The sequence below is a fragment of the Agelaius tricolor genome, unplaced genomic scaffold, assembly GCF_023055355.1.
Source record: "Agelaius tricolor isolate 1412-34295 unplaced genomic scaffold, bAgeTri1.0.p SCAF_19, whole genome shotgun sequence".
NCBI classification, from domain to species: domain Eukaryota; kingdom Metazoa; phylum Chordata; class Aves; order Passeriformes; family Icteridae; genus Agelaius; species Agelaius tricolor.
The window spans coordinates 13,619,083-13,635,720 of record NW_027269279.1 but is presented as its reverse complement, the minus strand read 5'-3'; the positions used below and the strand labels follow the sequence as shown (position 1 = coordinate 13,635,720).

Genomic DNA, 16,638 nt, shown 5'->3' with positions numbered 1-16,638 from the left:
AAGCCCTCTGCAATCATTCATCTGCAATATTGACACGCTGGATTTGGCAGCTCTGGTGGAAGCAATCTACTGCCAGATGGGGGAAGAATGGAGAGGGACTGGAAGGGAGGACAGAGGGATTCTCCACCTGCAAATCCACCCTCAGTGGCACCCAGGCTGGCACAGGGAGGGTGGAGATGCACATTCAGCCCCTGCATCCCATCTTTTATCCATGGCAAACCCAGGAGAGGTGATCAGTTCCTCTCCCATTAGGGAAAAAGCATCCATGGCCTCATTCCAACCCACAACAAATTCCCTTTGTTCTCACAATTAATTTACCCTTCCCCTCAGTGTGCAGCACATGTGTAATTAGCTCTAGAAAGGCAGAAATGTTATTTCAAAAAACTGTTTGAAACGTCCCAAAGAGGCATTGCAGCAGGTTTTACCCAGTGTTCCTTTATTTCCATTCCCACTCTAATAACCAATGGGCCTCCTTATTTAATACTGTTTTATGGAGCTCTTTTTTTCTTCCTTGTTGCTATTAGAAAGTTGCTGATGTGGAAAAAAAAAGAGGGAAAGTGTCATGAGAAGAGTCATGGCAAACTGAGTGCACTTTGAAAAATCTCTATTGACACACACACTCCAAGGTGTTAGGTTAACCCAGCACTGTCAAGTCCACCACTAAACCATGTCCCAAAGTGCCGTATCCACATGTTTTTTTAAGACTTCCACGGGTTGTGATTCCACCACTGCCCTGGGCAGTTTCACTCTTCCATGAGGATGATAACCCAGGGGGTTCTGGGCGTGGGGGAGATGAAGAGCCCTCACTGCTCTTTGTTACCAGCTCTCAGGAAAGTTCTGGAGTTCACTGAACCATCTGAAAGGCCACAAATGCTCCAAAGTGGCCAAATAACAGCATTGGGTGGTGCAGGATCCATCAGCCCCTGTGGAGGGATCCAGGGCTGGGGCCACCATGCACTCTCTGGGTATGGGGCTGAACTGGGCGTGCTGGGCCATGCTGGGGCCACTGGGCAGAGCTGGAAGGTGCTGGATGCAGGCATGTGAAACACTGGAATAAACTGGGAGTGTGTGGAACAGGGAGTGGTGTCCATGGGACACTGGGGTGATTGAGAGAAAGTAAGGCCAGAACTGGGGGCATTGGGCTGTACTGGGAACAGGGCTGTGTGTGAGGTGCTGGTCTGAACTGGGAATACTGGGCTGTACTGGGGATGAGGCTGTGTGTGAATTGGTGCTCTGAACTGGAGGCACTGGGCTGTACTGGGAACAGGGCTGTGTGTGAATTGGTGCTCTGAACTGGAGGCACTGGGCTGTACTGGGGATGGGGCTGTGTGTGAGCTGCTGGTCTGAACTGGGAATACTGGGCTGTACTGGGAACAGGGCTGTGTGTGAGGTGCTGGTTATAACCGGGGATGTGGCTGTGGGTATTACCCCGAAGAGGTGCTGGTATGAACTGGGAGCACTGGGAACGAGCTGTGGGGGCATGAGATGCTGGTCAGAACTGGGGGCACTTGCCTATATTGGGGATGGGGCTGTGTGTGAGGTGCTGGTCTGGACTGGGAGCACTGGGTTGTACTGGGGATGAGGCTGTGGGGCCATGAGATGCTGGTCAGAACTGAGGGCATTGGGCTGCATTGGGCAGCCGTGGGGCGCAGGGCCCGAGCAGAGGCCGCCCCGGTCAGAGCCGTCCCGGGCAGAGGCGTCCCGGCCGCGCTGTCCCGCCGGTGCCCGTAGCGGCGGCCGCACCGTGTGCCGGCGGAAGCGGAAGGCGCAGCGGCCGGGCCCTTCCTGCGGGGAGCCCGAGCCGGCATGGGCGAGAGCACCAGCCCCATCAGCGTGATCCTGGTGAGCTCGGGCAGCCGCGGCAACAAGCTGCTGTTCCGCTTCCCGTTCCAGCGCGGCGCCGAGCACCCCGCCGCGCAGGACAGTAAGTGCCGCCGCCGGGAGCTGCGGCTGCCCCCGCCCGCAGCAGCCTCCGCCGGGGCCTGGCATCCTCCCATGGGGGGCTGGTACCCCACGCGGACCCCTCAAACCGCCCTTGCGGGCCCGGAACCCGCCCTCACATCCTTCACATTGTCTATGGGGGCCTGGCACCCCTCACCTGGCACTCCGTGCCCCTCACACTCTGTGGGTATCTATCATTCCCCCCACACGCCCCTCACACTCTGTGTGTACCTGTCATCCCCCCCAGACACCCCTCACACTCTCTGTGTACCTGTCATCCGCCCCCGACACCTCTCACACTCTCTGGGTACCTGTCACCCTCCCTTCACACTCTGTGGGTACCTGTCATCCCCTCATACACCCCTCACACTCTCTGTGTACCTGTCTTCCCCCCCCCCATACCCCTCACTCTCTGTGGGTACCTGTCATCCCCCCACACACACCCCTCACACTCTGTGGGTACCTGTCATCCCCCCCTCACACTCTGTGGGTACCTGTCATCCCCCCACACACACCCCTCACTCTCTGTGGGTACCTGTCATCCCCCCACACACACCCCTCACACTCTGTGGGTACCTGTCATCCCCCCACACACACCTCTCACACTCTGTGGGTACCTGCCATCCCCCCCATACCCCTCACACACTCTCTGGGTACCTGTCATCCCCCCCTCACACTCTGTGGGTACCTGTCACCCCCCCCAAACACACCTGTCACACCCTCTCTGGGTACCTGGCTCCCCTCACTCCCTCTGTCCATGAGGACCTGGCCCCCCTCACAGCTCCCCATGGGACTCTGCACCTCTCAGCCCTTGCCCTGCCGTGCCCTCACTCCCCCCAGGTGCCCTGGCACCCCTCTCATCCATCAACTGAACCACATCAGTGCCAGGTGTCCCTGTCCACCTGGGGCAGGTGAATCCTGTGCGTTTTGGGAGCTGCAGGGGAAGGGAAGGAGGAGGCAGGATGAGAAGGATGGCACTGATTTGGAAGAAGTGATTCAGTAAACACTATAAGCTTTAACCAGTAATGGGTAGGAATTACAAAATTTTAGTCTGTGGTCTTGAATAGTGTGCTGGAGGAGGTTTAATTTCTCCTGGAAAACAGGAGCATGGGATTATTCAGGTGCCAGCACTGCTTGCACCTCTTGCTTTGAGGCATGTGGTTTGGGACAGTGCCTGTGGGGTGATGGAGCTGTGTGATCTGGGTTGTGTGCTGGTGGCTGTGTGTTGGGAGAAGTTTAACTCCTCTGCTTAGGGTGTGAGACAGTTTATGAAGGGAGAATAATCTCTAATTCCCTTTCCATTTTTATAGGTGAAATATGAAAATATGGGGGCTTTTTTTGTTTTTGTTTTTTTTTTCTGACTGCTTCCCTGCCACCCCCCTCCTTTTTCTCTGCCACCCCTGCTTTTTGTTGATAAAGGATTTCCCTTCCTTTGACTTTGGGAGCATTGCAATTGTCTCAAAACCTGAGCAATGAGGAGGGAAATTGCATTGGTCAGACTTTTACTTTTCCCTCTTGAACTTCTGTTACCTGTGTCAGTTTCTGTGTATGTTTCACTTTCTCCTCTTCATCCCCTGGAGGATAAAAATTTTCTCCTTTTTTTTTTTAATGTTCTTTTGAGTGAGAATAGAAAAACATACACACACACATTAAGCAGATTTTTCCAGGGTAAATTTATCTTTATTCTTTGCTTCAGACAAACCAAGGAGTCGATATGCTGTGAATGGCTCTGGTGACAGCACAGAAGATCAAGATGGGGACTCCAGGTAGGAGGGAAAACATTTCTTCTGCCTGAGAGGTTGAAATGGAGGAGAGGCAGCCTCCTGCTCTCTTGCCTCCTAGTTCCTAGGCACATTTTCTTGGACTCTATAGACAACAACCTGGCAAAAAATGCTTTAATATCAAGTTATGAGCAACTTAGTGCTTAGTAAAGAGGACTGTCTCACCAGGGAATGCTGTTGAATCTGTTGTTTCCTGGGCAAGATCAGCTATTCTTGCTTGTTAGAAAGGCAATATTGCCCTTTCAAAACTAGGAGTATTAATCCTTTGGCAAAATCCCACTTTTCTTTACCTGCCTACTCCTAACTGGATATATTTTTCAGTTGCCTCAACTTCTTCCCTAGCTCATGTAATGGTCTATTGGAATTGCTGTGCACTAATGAATAACTAATTTTGTTTCTCCAGACAGAGCTGCTGTTGTGTCAGTGGAGTGACACAGTGGCTCAAAAGGAAACTGACACTTGAAGAGAGTTTTTTAAGTACAGGAAATCAGAGGGTAACAAATGCACTGAAAATAGGCAGTGTGGTGTTCAGTATGTATTTATTTATGGATGGACTCTAATTAGTTTTGCTGAACATTTGAAATCTGCTGCATAGCTCTAAATTTATCACTACTAGATATGAGAGAAATCTGGGAGAGAAAAAGGTTTTTTTGTCTGTTGGCCCACAGTTCACTAGCAGATCTTTTTTCTGATATGTATTTTTATTTCCAGTATTAATAAAAAAGAGGTATTTGCTGTTCTTCTCTTTTATAAGAGTACTAAAGAAGTAATCATCACTTTGTCAATGTAAGATTGTTGTTAACTTTATGACAGAGAATGGTTTAACTGAAATTAAAATCACCCACATGACTGTAAATATCCATCAGTTAATTTCATTTTCCAGGACTGGGATCTTATGAAAACACATTTTGCTTGAGGTAATTTGTATCTCTTGCCATTCTGATGCCTTTGAAACCTTCAAACTCAACCTTTGGTTGTGTGTGCAGTGAGTGCAGCATGGACAGGGCACAGCTGCAGGGGGAGCAAACCATGTGTATCTTTGGGAACTGGTGGCTGGCTTGTCAGGCTGGGCTGTGGACAGCAGGAGAGCTCAGTGTTCAAAGCCCTGGCTCTAGAAGTTCCCTAGGTAGATTAAGAAGGTGTTGGAATGATACCAATTTCTGTCTGACACTGATTTGGCAGGTTGGACAAAGCCCTTCATGTGTGGCTGTGTTTATTGTATGTTGCCTGTGTTGCTGAGTTAGTGTGAGACAATATGTGGTTACTGCAGTGATGTAGGAAAAGCTTTTATCATTTCAGATGATGGTCAGGTGAGAAAACTGCTGGTGTTTTCCTGAAGCAGATTTTTACATTGAATGTGCTGGCATGTAACCTACACTAAACAAATATTTAGATTGTTTCATTGTAGTGATGTCCAGGACACCAGGCATGAAAGTTCATGCTTAATCTCCTGCTCAGGTATTTGTTACTAATAAAAGATTTTTTTCAGATCTGTCTGTATCTCCCATGCATATGGAAAGGGAAATAGAAGAGCAGCAGCATTTCTGTTGCTCTGAAAGTTTATTTATTCTAGATGCTGGGTATTGGAGTTTAGAACACTGCTGGTGCTGCTTATATGGCTGGGCATCTGTTTTCTGAAACTCAAAATCCCTTTCAAAACTGTGTTTGTTTGCAGTTTGATTACAGAAAGCTTTTTCCCAGCAGCAATGTAAGCTTCACTCTTAAATCCCCTGCATCCCACACAACTCCTGTAGCAGTTAAATGTGTCCTCTTCAGTGGTACCTGCTAGTAGAAGGACATGCTGATGCTCTTTATATACTGAGTGCTGTTAATTCAAATTAGACAAGAGAAGCTTTGTTGGCAAAGTTTGTATTTTTCACTGACTGATGAGGTGGAAAAAATATGCAAGTTTTGAGTACACAGATGCTTCTTCCAGCAGAAGACAAAAAGGCATCTTCAAAACTGTGCAATGGATTGCTCCAACTTTGATTTGTATCAGGCAATTTTAGGAGTAACAGAGGTTGGTGCCTTGGAATAGAAGAGATTCCAAGGGGAGAGTGGAGACAGAGAAGTGCAGATCCCCTGGAGGGAGGGAGATGCACCTGCTTTGTAAGCTGGGAGAGGAAAGGAGTTTAACCTTCATATGCCATGGAACCAATATCATCATTGATTTTTTTCCTCGCCAACATTATAAATTTTTGCTTCAGTGTGTGTGTTTTCATTGAAGATCAGGTTATAGAGACCAGGAATGGAGCAACTGGTTTTGTGAGAGCCATTCCTTCCGTGGCAGCTCCATCCCTGTAAGATCCTTCTGCAGTGCAGCAGTTCCCTTCCTGGACACTCAGTGCACATGGAGAGAGTTCATCAGCACAAAGTCCAGTCTGTTTTCTGGTGGTGATGATTTTCTGTCTGAAATTGTCCACAATAAAAGTAATTTATGAAGTGGTTTTGTATTATTTTTGGAAGACTTCATCGAGGAAGAGTTGGAAAAAGTTTCTTTTCAATCCCTGCATGTCAGGAGCACCCATGGGTGGTTTTGGTGGCACAAAGTGAGGCTGTGGAGTGGGCAGACTGCTAGGTTGGGTTGGTGGTATATGGCAAGTTTGATAATGTTGTAGGGTTGGGGTTTTCTCACTGCATGCTCAGTACAAAGGTTATTTCAAATTTATCTTGTAGCTGCAGTAGTTCCTAAGAGGGTTGGAGTCATCCTTTTTTATATTGGATGCCTGTCTTTAATTTATTAGTAATCTAGTACCAATTGTGTCCTAGGTAAGATTTACTGTTGTTTTTTCCCCATAGCTATTGGAACCCAGATCAATTACTTTGGAACTGACCTTTCTTAATGCTCTCAGGAGGGACAAAGTCAGATCAGTTTAGGTGCCTTAACTCCATTTCCATGTAGCATATTTGTACAGATAATTGGATTTCTTTTAGCCTCCAGGCTCAATTTCCTGATCATTGTTATGCTTTTTGGTTTTTTTTATAGACAATGGCAGCTTATTCATGATAATCCTTCCCCAGGTTCCTGGGGTGTGTTTGCTTGTATTCATTTCTGCTCAATGGGGCTGTGTTTGGGTCTGCAGAGTACATATTTTATTTCCTGCTGAAAGCAAGTTGAGCAGCAAAAGTGTTTGAGGTGTGTTGATGGTGGCCATGCAACAAAAAGGTATTCAGAAGACTGTCACTGTCAAAACAAATTGCTTGTCAAGTGTCTCTGTTGGCTTCTTCTCAGCCTTTCATCATTTGCACTTTTCAAAAACATCCTTCAGTTTCTGAGTGTTTTACCAGGAATACACCCCCTCCCAATGTTTATGGAGATGCCTGCCAGTCTTCTTTCTTTCCCCTGAAAAAATAGGAGGCAATAACTCCTTTGAAGCCATCAAATAATGCTATGTTAAATTGGTTTGAAATAGGTTTTTTTGTAGTTTTTCTGAAGGTGGTATAGCCAGCAAGCAAATATTCTAATGAGGAAGCACATATAGTAACATATGTTACAGCAGACTTTGCATTTTTAGTAGCAGAGCTGACTAACTGAAGGAGTTTTAGCAAATTTAGCAAATGCTTCTGTTATAAAAACCCCAAGTTACTGACAAACAAGGGTTTGAATGTCCCTTTCTAACAAACAGTAGTTCTCCTGTGATAACATTTGTTTCCTGTGTCCCTCTTTCACTGGACTCCAGTGTTGTTCCTTGTATTTGTTCTGAAAGGCTTCCTTTCTGTAAGCCTGTGCTTTTCCATTCATGCACCCATTCCTTGAAACACCCTTCCTGTAATGTCAGCCCATTGTGTAGTTTGTCATTTGGGCTCTCTAGGTTCTCTTTTCATTGTCACTGGCAGAAATCTGGGTTTTGTATTAAGTAATTGTTGGAGGTTTTCAGTTTGCCTCCCCTTTCTCATGTGGCTTAGTAGAAAGCTTTTATCAGATTAATTTTTCAGTAGATTTATGAAGTTGTTTTATGAACAAGTCCTTTTTTAATCTTAACTGGGGGAAAAAGTGGCAGTTGGATGTTAAAATGGAAACAGGTGTTTCTGATATAAAAGTGAGTACAGGTGCTAACTCAGTCCTGCTCTGTACACCTGTTGTAAAGAAGGGTTTAGGATTCTTTGCCTTGAAAGCTTTTTCAATCCCCTTTTCCTAAGCTGTGCTTATTGCCTGGGGCACAGAGAGGGGCAGGGAAGGATTTCAGTGTGCTGTGAGTCTGGCCAGCCTTGTGTCTGCTGGGAGGATCCCTGCAGGAGCAGTGCTGGCTGTGTGTGCCAGGCCCTTCACAGAATCCTGCAACAACAAACACTTGGCATCCTCTTTTCCTAAGTCTTGTGGGTATGGAAGCTCTAGAACCAACTGGGAAGAGCTGTGGGTTGTTTGGGGCTGCATGGGAGGTTCTTTGGTGGAAATGATAGCAATAGTCTAGGAAAGAAACTGAGGTTTAGAATCTGCTCTAAATCAGGCTGCAACCTCTGCTGTTTCTCTTAAGGTAAGCATGAATTAAAAAGTGTCCTGGAAATCAGCTCCATAAATGCTGTGTACTGTGGGAAAACACATGGCAGCAGCCACTGCTAGTGCAAGGACTAAATTACCTTAGTCTGTTTTCTCCATGCTGTCAAACAGCCTGCAATGTATCCCTGGAATTCACCTTCCATTAACTTTAGACTCTCCTCAACAGTTATATTTCCTTTACAGGAGTTTAACCCTTAATAGTTCATCCTTGTTTTTAATATTATCTCTTTTTTTTTCTCTTTTGTATTTTGTGTACTTGCCTCGTTTATTTTCTTTTGTTGTGTTTTGTTTTGTGTTTATGGCCATGTTCCCATTTCAGAGACCAATGTCCTCTAACTGATGAGCAATTGGTTTCAGGGTAAGACCAAACATTCTAAACAATCACCTTTGTCTAGAATGGCTTTCTTTTCTCACCATCCTTTTAATTGTGCTTTTGTTTCTGGTTTCTGTTTTACACTGAATGATGAGAAAATCATATGCTAAATCACAGTGTCTGTAGGAAATGTATTGCTAAAGGTTTGTTCCAGGATAATTACCAAGGTCCTACTAACATTTCTGTGCTTCCTGTAGGGAATCCAGAATGGGTGTGGAACTGTCCCCTCTGTGAACTGGGAAAAACTGGGAGGCTCTGGGAATGCAACAAGTATAGCCTTGGCATTGTAGTTATTCCAACAAGGAGCCCTGAATCAAATTGTTTTCTGAGGAGAAATGGTTTGAAAGTACAGCTCAGTGAGTAATCTATTTAATCCCAGGGTAATGATGGAGAGCCCTTTAGAGGACCCAGGTTTGAACAGCTGTGCTGGTTGCTTGTTTTTGGTGCCCCACTCAGCTGAATGGGATGAGAGAGGGAAAAGTGCTTAACTCAGGGCCCCAGAAGGAAAAAAAAAAACATCCCTAGTCCCTGCTTAACATAAACCTCACCTACATACTCCGATCCTGTCTGAAGTACTTCAAAGAAAAATTCTTAATAAGAGCCTTGCTTTGAATTCCTGTGGCATATACAAAGTTACAATCCATTCTTGGGGGAAAGAATGAATTCATGTTTGAATCTTCCCCCCTTCTTTTCAATGTGCTGTTGCAATGTTGTGCTCTGGAGAGGAGTGGTAGAATATTTTGGAGAAATCAAAGCTTTTGTTTATTGTATCTCCTTTCTGCCTGCTGAATTCCTTAGTACAGAAGAGGTTTGCTTCCCCCTGGAATTCACAATGCTCAGACTAATCTCATAAAAGGAGAAGGGTTACTGCCCAACTGCAAAACCTAATCTGCTTCTAGCAAACTCTTGGTCTCTGAGAAGTCAGTGTTTTTAGGTCATCTTAGCATACCCCAAAGATGGGAAAACGTGTGTTGAAATATTTAAAGTGTCATTTTCTAAGATGAGGTGACTAATTGAAGTAATGGGAATAACACATCTGCTGTTCCTCAATTTCCCTATTGTCCTGAGGCCTAAGAAATGTCAAAATTATGTAGAGCACTGGGGGTAAAAAAACCCAGATGGCAAAACTATAAATCCAGGCTGTGAGAGGAGGAGAATGGGGCTGGAGTGCAGGTGACTCTTGGGAGAGCCTGTGGTGATAGGGGGTGCACCTGTGTCAGGGTTCTGTCCCTGAGCATGTCCTTTGGCTGCAATTCAGTACTCTCCCATACACAGAAGACCCTGGTAGTGAGAAGATCCTGAGGACTTTCCAAAATCAGCCTTTTAATCTCTCCCTCCCCAAAGAGCCACACGCGAGGTAGGGCAGAGTGGGCTGTTGGTGTCAAGAACTCCCCTGGGAAACTGCTGAATTCCTACCTTTAGCACTACATTTATCTGTTAAAGGATCTGCTGGTGTAATTCCTTGTGGAAGTTATCAGAATGATCAGTTGATCAGCTCCCAGGTATCCTTTGCCAAGGCTGGAGGAGGGAAGGGTAACTCATTTCTTACCAGGAAGCCGACATTTTCTAGTTTGCCCTCCTTCTCCCTTCACCCCCCAAAACATATGCTCCTTTTGGATCCACTGCTGTTCCCATCTTCCTGGCTCCATGATGAGCCTATTAACGAGCTGCTGAACAGGGCAAAAGGAGGAGGAGAAGCTCCCTGCTGTCATAGTGACTTTTTTTCCTATTTTGAATGTGATCTCCAGGGACTGTCAGTCCAGGTCCTGTTCCAGCGCTTTGCTCTTTGCTCCCAGACTTCCCAAGTTGTGCAGCCCAGTGGCTGAGGAGCATGGGCTCAGTGGCCCCAGGAGTCTCTGGCTAGTCTCTGCTTGCCCTTAGCTTGGAGTTTGGAGCAGAGCAGCCAGGGATTTGGAAGTTTGTACACAGCTGCTCCTTCCATAAACCAAACATAAGCAGAGTGCTGTGGTCAGAGTGACCTGTTTGTACAAGCACCAGGGGCTTTGGCAGTTTGGACCTGTGTGGTCCTTCATCTCCAGTATTTGTAAATAAAAGGAATTCCCCCTGTGTCCTTGAGTGCATTTGTCTTAATTTCTGTAGTGCTCCATAACTCAGAGGGAAGCAGGACTAAGCTACATTAATTGCTTCTCTGGGCATGGAGGGCTCACTTGTGGCCAAGAGATAAGGTGAGCACAGCACACACCCATGCCTGCCCTCCTCTCTGAGTGATACTGGTTTATCTGGGCTACCTGCCTGCTCTAGGGGGATGGTCTGGCAGGGGCACACATCCCTGGCTGTAAATACACAAAATGCAATAAACATTTCATTCTTTAAAACCAGCTCTCCTCAGAAAGTGGTCTGAAATTCATTTGGTCAAGTAGGAGCTTCTATAAAACAGATGAGGAGAGAACTTGTTAATAACAAGCCTTGCACTGCTCCTATTTTAGAGCAACAAATTTACTCTAGCAGCTGAGTCCTCTTCCCTGTGGGTTTGGGCTTCACTGTCCCAGGGGACACCTTGAGGAAAACAAGTGTTGGTAGAGACCAGACCAATGCTCTGAGGCCATCAGAGAGAGCAGTTGTGGAGTTCCTCCCTTGTCACACGGGATTTTTAGCTGGTTTTGACCCCCTGTGGATTCTTGCCCTCCTGTCTCAGAGCTGCTGCCTTGGCCTCACCAGTCCAGAGCAATTCAGTAACCCCATGCCTGGGCATTGGGAAGGGCCTGGCCTGTCATGAATGTGATTTATCAAATGAGAAAGCCCAGGTGAGGCCAGGGCTCAGCTCTTGGAAGGTGCCAGTGGTCTGCTGAGCACAGGTTGAGATCTGTTAAATGAGGCAATTGGAATGTCACTGATGAGCTTTGGGAAAGGAAGGACAAGCATTGGCTGTGTTTCTTTTAATTGAATCAGCTCTTTTTTGCCTTCCCCTCTGCCATACTGAGTGGCTTAAAGATCTCTGTTGTGCTTGAGTGACAGGCTGTGTCAATATGTAATTGCTTAGTAAGTTCATTAACCTGCAGCTAAATCCAGGCAATGGCTAACTCCAGCTCTTTTTATATTTAAGCAAACTGCATCTAATCTTTTCATTGTAATTTGCTGAGCATGTAATTAAATGAGCATGACCCTGCAGTCTTTGTTGTGAACGCTTCCTGTTTTATAATTGTGATGATCTGAGGGATGTAATTGAGGGGTCCTTAATTTTACATAATTGGTGGTACTCCAGGTACAGCAATCCAGTCACAATTTACAACGCCTTAAAAACTTTGGAGTTAAATATATCTGTATTTGGAGGACTGTTTTGGGAGTGTGCTTTTTGAAAACTGTAATAACTTCTGTTTCTGCCCTTCAAGGTTTTCAGATGTCATCCTGGCAACAATTTTGGCTACCAAGTCAGATATGTGTGGCAAAAAGTTTGAATTGAAGATTGATAATGTTCGCTTTGTTGGCCATCCCACCTTGCTCCAGCATGCCCTTGGGCAGGTAGGTATGAGATCCCCTCTGGGGACCTGCCTTCCTCACAAACTGCCTGGTTTTAGTGAGGAAACCTGCAATTCAGAATGAGCATGTTGGCTTTTGATCCTGCTTTTACTTCCTGATGCTCCAAGCTGTCTTTTACTTATTCTGGGTCAGTGGAGTGAGTGGCAAACTGAGGGAGCTGTCAGTGATCACAGAAACTCTTCTGGTTACTGTAGGGAAGCAGTGTGAGTAAAGAGAAGTAAAACTGGGCACTCCAACTCAAAAAGCTGCTTCTCACTATTTTAGTTACTGCAAGTTAGCTTTTAGCACCTCTAATTAGTGTGGCAGTTAAAAAAACACCACCAAAAACCTTCACAAATGCTAAAAGCTACGTCAGCCTTGTTTGGCTTTTAACTTTTCCTGAGGCTGAAGATGATCCACAAGACTTAGATGGAATATGTAGGATGTTGAAGGAGATCTAGAGTTTTCTTGTGGACCAAGTCAGGCTGCTGTTTGCATTGAGACCTTCCTCTATGGCCTGTATTTTAGGTGCTTAGAATGAGAGCAGTGTGCTGTCTGGGCTATGCAAAAGGCCCTGCTTAAATCCTGCAAAGAATTCACCTGCTTCTGTGTTCCTGATATTCTCTGTCCTGTTCCTTCTTCCTGCTCAACTGTAGGAATGAACTAGGTTTTGGTAATTTCTGAATCCAACACTGATCCCAGTCACTGAACTTCTTTGGTCTCATTTTTCATTGAATTTGCTAAGTCATTCCTTTTTCAGGGGAAAAAGTCTGCTTGCCAATTCTGTCCTGCTTTCTGGCTATAATTAGAGGTGGAAACAGCTTGTTGGTAACTGCTGCATGATATTTAGAGGACCAGACTGCTTTCATGCCAGCGAGGAGCTGCCCTAAAGCATCAAAAGATGCTACTTTGGGAACTCAGTTGTGAGTCTGCAGGAAATGTCATGAAGGATCACCAAGACTCAGTCCTGAAAGGTTAAACTGTCTTGAAGACAGGATTCAAGTGTGCCCAAGCTGTGCAAATCCATCAGCAGCCCCAGACAAGGCAAGTGGTGAACCAGGCCCAGGGTCTGTATTGGGACCCCAGCCAGGAGCAGAAGGGGACAGGACAAGGGTGGGATGTACTAAACCAGGAGACAGACACAGATCCAAGGCCCATCCTGGACACAGCACAGCTCCAGGCCCTGGGCTGAGCCTAAATGGGGCTCCCAGGTCATGGACTTTGGGGGGAATTTGTGTGGGAACAGGTCCTGGCCAGGGCCATTTAAGGTGGTGCCCTCAAGGCTCTGACAGCAGTGGCCTGTTCTCCCTCAGATAATTTTTCTTTCTTTTATTAATCTCATCTGAAAGGTTCAGCTTCCTAAATGTGCTCTAAACGAGGTTGAAAATTTGTATTTGCATTTTTTTCACCACTTATTATTGTACATTCTTTCCAATCATTTTAATCCTAATTGCATGAAATGTCACTTCAGTTTGTCTAAATAAAATTGCATCTGGGCAAATAAAGTTATAAGGAGCTGTAAACACTTTTTTGTTACTTCTGAAGGAACTTCTTTTTGGGTGTGTCTCATCACCCTAGGAGGCACCCCAGAACTTTCTAGAGTCCAGAATCTTCGAGATGTGGCAGCCATCTCTGCTGGTTTGTGTCAGTGTAAATCTGGGACCCTCCTGCAGTTAGGAGGAACCAGATGGAGCTGCTTTTCCATGGAGCTCAGGCAGTGTCTGGAGTAACCCAGCAGCCTCTGCTTTGAATTTCCTCAGAGTTCATACTGCAGTAAATTAATCCACAGGACAGCTCAGCAAATTCTTACCCTGATGAAATTCAGGAGTTACAAGAGCACAAACATTTAATCCTGTGTGCCAGATTGCTTTTTATGTAGCAATGTTCTGAACTCTTCAAATTCCTTCAGCATTTTCTTTCCCAGCTCAGCCTTCTTCTTTTTTTCTGGACATGAGTTGATATGAAATCTAGCCTGCATCCCAACTGATGTTAGTGGTGGTCATTTCTCTGATTTTAAGGAAGGACCAGGATCAGTCCTTACACTTGGAAATTCACAAGATGTCCTGGAACCTGTAACTCCAGAACAGATTAACACAGTAAACTGCCTTTACCACTCTCCCATCACTGCCTTTCTGACAGAATGTAATTTTCACTTTAGGACAAAAAAAACCCCAAAATATGTATCACCTCTTAGTTTTCTAAATGTAGAGCCTCCTGAGTGAAAGCAGTCAGATTTTGGAGTTCAGTCCTGAGCAGTTCAGTGCTGGTGCTTGGAACCTGTGGGGAAGGGCAGATGCTGCTCTGTGCTTGCCCTGGCTCAGGTGCTGCACATACTTAGGGTAGAGACCAACTTTTGTTTGGCCTGGCAGGTTCCAGCTGTTTGCTCTGGGGATGGGGTGGGTGTTGAGCAGGGAGCCACAGGGGAGGTGGGAATGTCCTCTGCATTTTGTGCTCCATCTTGTGGTGACACGTGCTCCCTTTGGAGCTGCTCTGGCTGTCCAAATTCCACTTGCTTGTCTCAGCTCCAGCTGTTTCTTCTCGCTGGAAAGTTTGAATCTGCCTTAGGAATGGAGCTCTCTGCTACAAAGAGAATAGAGGGGCTGGATAATGTGTTTGAAATCCTGCAGGAAGGGAAAAATCAAACCTTTTAGTTTAGTACTGCTGTTCTAGAGCATATTTTGTGTGATAAAAGCAGCAGCTTGTAACAGGATGGAATTTGAATGAGGATTTTAGGAAAGGAAGGAATAGGTGTGGCCTGAGATCTGTGCAATTCTGTTGACAGTACATCTGACAGTTGTGCTAAAACATTTAAACCTAAGGTCTCTAATGATGCTAAATGTAATAACAGAGACACTAAGTAAGAGTGCTGTCTTAACTGACCCTCATTTCCATGCTTGTGTTTGGTTTAAGTCTTCACAGTTGCTCAGCAAAGGCAGTGTTGTAGAGTAACTGTGACACTCCAGTTAAAAACAAAAGCATAGTTCTATGTTTTGCCAGTCATATTTGATGTTATATATTGATTTGTCTACTCTCTTTTCTCAGCTTGTTATTTAACTATATTTTTTTAAAAATTTTTTTACATTACTTTCCCTTTGTTACTGTCTCCAGCTGACACTAGCCAATGGGATTTTCTAAAAAATATTTTTCAGGTATCCAAAACTGACCCCTCACCAAAGAGAGAGATGCCCACCATGATTCTGTTCAACGTGGTGTTTGCACTAAGGGTAAGGACTGTCTCCATTCCATCTGACAGTGGGATGTGCCTTGGATGCATGAGACAATGCAGAAGGCTCACACTCCAGGCTTGTTTTGTGATTAATGGCCAGTGTTTGAAAGCTGCCTCCTCTCAGCAGTGAGGTCACTGTAAAGGGAGAGTGCCAGGGAGCAGCAGCTGAACAGCTAAATGAGAAGAAGGTACAAGTGAAGAATAAAGAGGTTTCAATGCTCAGCAAAAACCTAGAACAAATACATAGTTTCTGCCTGGAATTTTTTTTCAGGCATCCTCTATTAACTAGATGCTGGTGTTAAGGGATCCTGGCTTGTCTAATTAGGTGTATAAAGCCCTAGAAATTTCATTATGTTCAAGCATTACTTGATTTCTGAGCTCTGGCTTTCTTTTCCTTTTTAAAAATAAAAGAGGGAGGTGGAATAGTTATCTTTGTGGAAATGGTTGATTTGTGCTCAACTGGATGTAATGTCATCATTTTAAAACCTCCAGCTCCATGCTTGTGAAAGGAATTTTTTTTCTTTTAGCACTGGCACTTTTCTTACCACTGGCTTTGCAGTGGTGACATGGACATGGCTTGTCCTCAGATGAGGAGCAAGATTTCACACAGGACAAGTACCTGAATCAAGCCAGAAATTGTTTACAGAGCTCTGCTGGCAATCCAATGTTGCTGTGCTTTAGGACACTGCTGGGTCAGGGAGTGCTGAATTTACAATGGAGGAGTTGATTTTAGATTTCTCATGTTAAAAGATGTTGTTTTGGTGATTTGGTAAAGCCCTGTGCTTTGCTTGTGTAGATGCACCTGCAAATGCACAAATTGATGCACACTGAGCCATGTGGCAGCAGAAGTGTGGAAACCAATGCACCTTCATTCACAGTGAAGACTAGCCCACATTTTTCTGGAATCTAATTTCTAGTGCTTCTAGGAAAACTTGCTGTCTTTGCCCTTCAGCCATGAGATGATAGTGATTTAATTGTGTGTGTGATGCAGCACAAAATCCATTTGCCAAATGAGACACTCTTAGTTCACAGGGAGCAGTCAGGTTTCTGGAAAGTGTTGGGCAAGAAGCAAGTGGAAATTTTTTCCTGGGATGGAGCAGTGCAGTAGCTGGGTGGAGGCCCTCAAAGATAAAGATGAGTGTCCATCTGCAGTGGGCAGACAGAGCAGGCAAAGGCCCAAGTGTGATAATCAGCACTGATCCTGCTGTGTTTGAGCTTCAGGGCTACCAACGTGGCGTGACTCAGCAAGAACAGCAGAGTCAAAAAACTGATGAGTCACAGTTTGCTGGTTTCTGTGCCAAGTGGTCACTTGCCAGAACTTTAAATTCCTTTAAATGTCTTA

At 45.4% G+C, this 16,638-nt stretch overlaps 1 protein-coding gene and 1 long non-coding RNA gene across 12 annotated transcripts in view; one reads left to right on the top strand and one right to left on the bottom strand.

The window, feature by feature from the left end:
* The first annotated feature begins 1,758 nt into the window (after positions 1–1,758).
* The window catches only part of NPRL3 (NPR3 like, GATOR1 complex subunit), a 43,906-nt gene continuing 29,026 nt past the window's right edge, over positions 1,759–16,638 (top strand). For 2 of the 10 annotated variants that reach the window (XM_071444353.1, XM_071444352.1), the window contains exons 1-5: positions 1,762–1,924; positions 3,638–3,707; positions 8,540–8,578; positions 11,944–12,073; positions 15,220–15,294. In XM_071444353.1, the coding sequence (XP_071300454.1) occupies positions 1,807–1,924; positions 3,638–3,707; positions 8,540–8,578; positions 11,944–12,073; positions 15,220–15,294 (432 nt within the window). In that variant the 5' untranslated portion in view covers positions 1,762–1,806. Of the gene's footprint in view, positions 1,925–3,637; positions 3,708–8,539; positions 8,579–8,622; positions 8,950–11,277; positions 11,359–11,943; positions 12,074–15,219; positions 15,295–16,638 lie in introns of those variants that run through there. The other 8 variants (XM_071444355.1, XM_071444354.1, XM_071444357.1 and 5 more) reach the window with 7 other exon arrangements.
* On the bottom strand, positions 3,690–16,608 carry LOC139598227 (uncharacterized). Of its 2 annotated transcripts, XR_011681836.1 has the most exons (3): positions 15,916–16,608; positions 10,143–15,469; positions 3,690–7,065 (listed from the first exon to the last, which is right to left on the bottom strand). It is a non-coding gene; the product is annotated as an uncharacterized lncRNA (long non-coding RNA). The 2 variants fall into 2 exon arrangements; XR_011681835.1 differs by lacking the exon at positions 3,690–7,065 and having other exon boundaries at positions 9,897–15,469.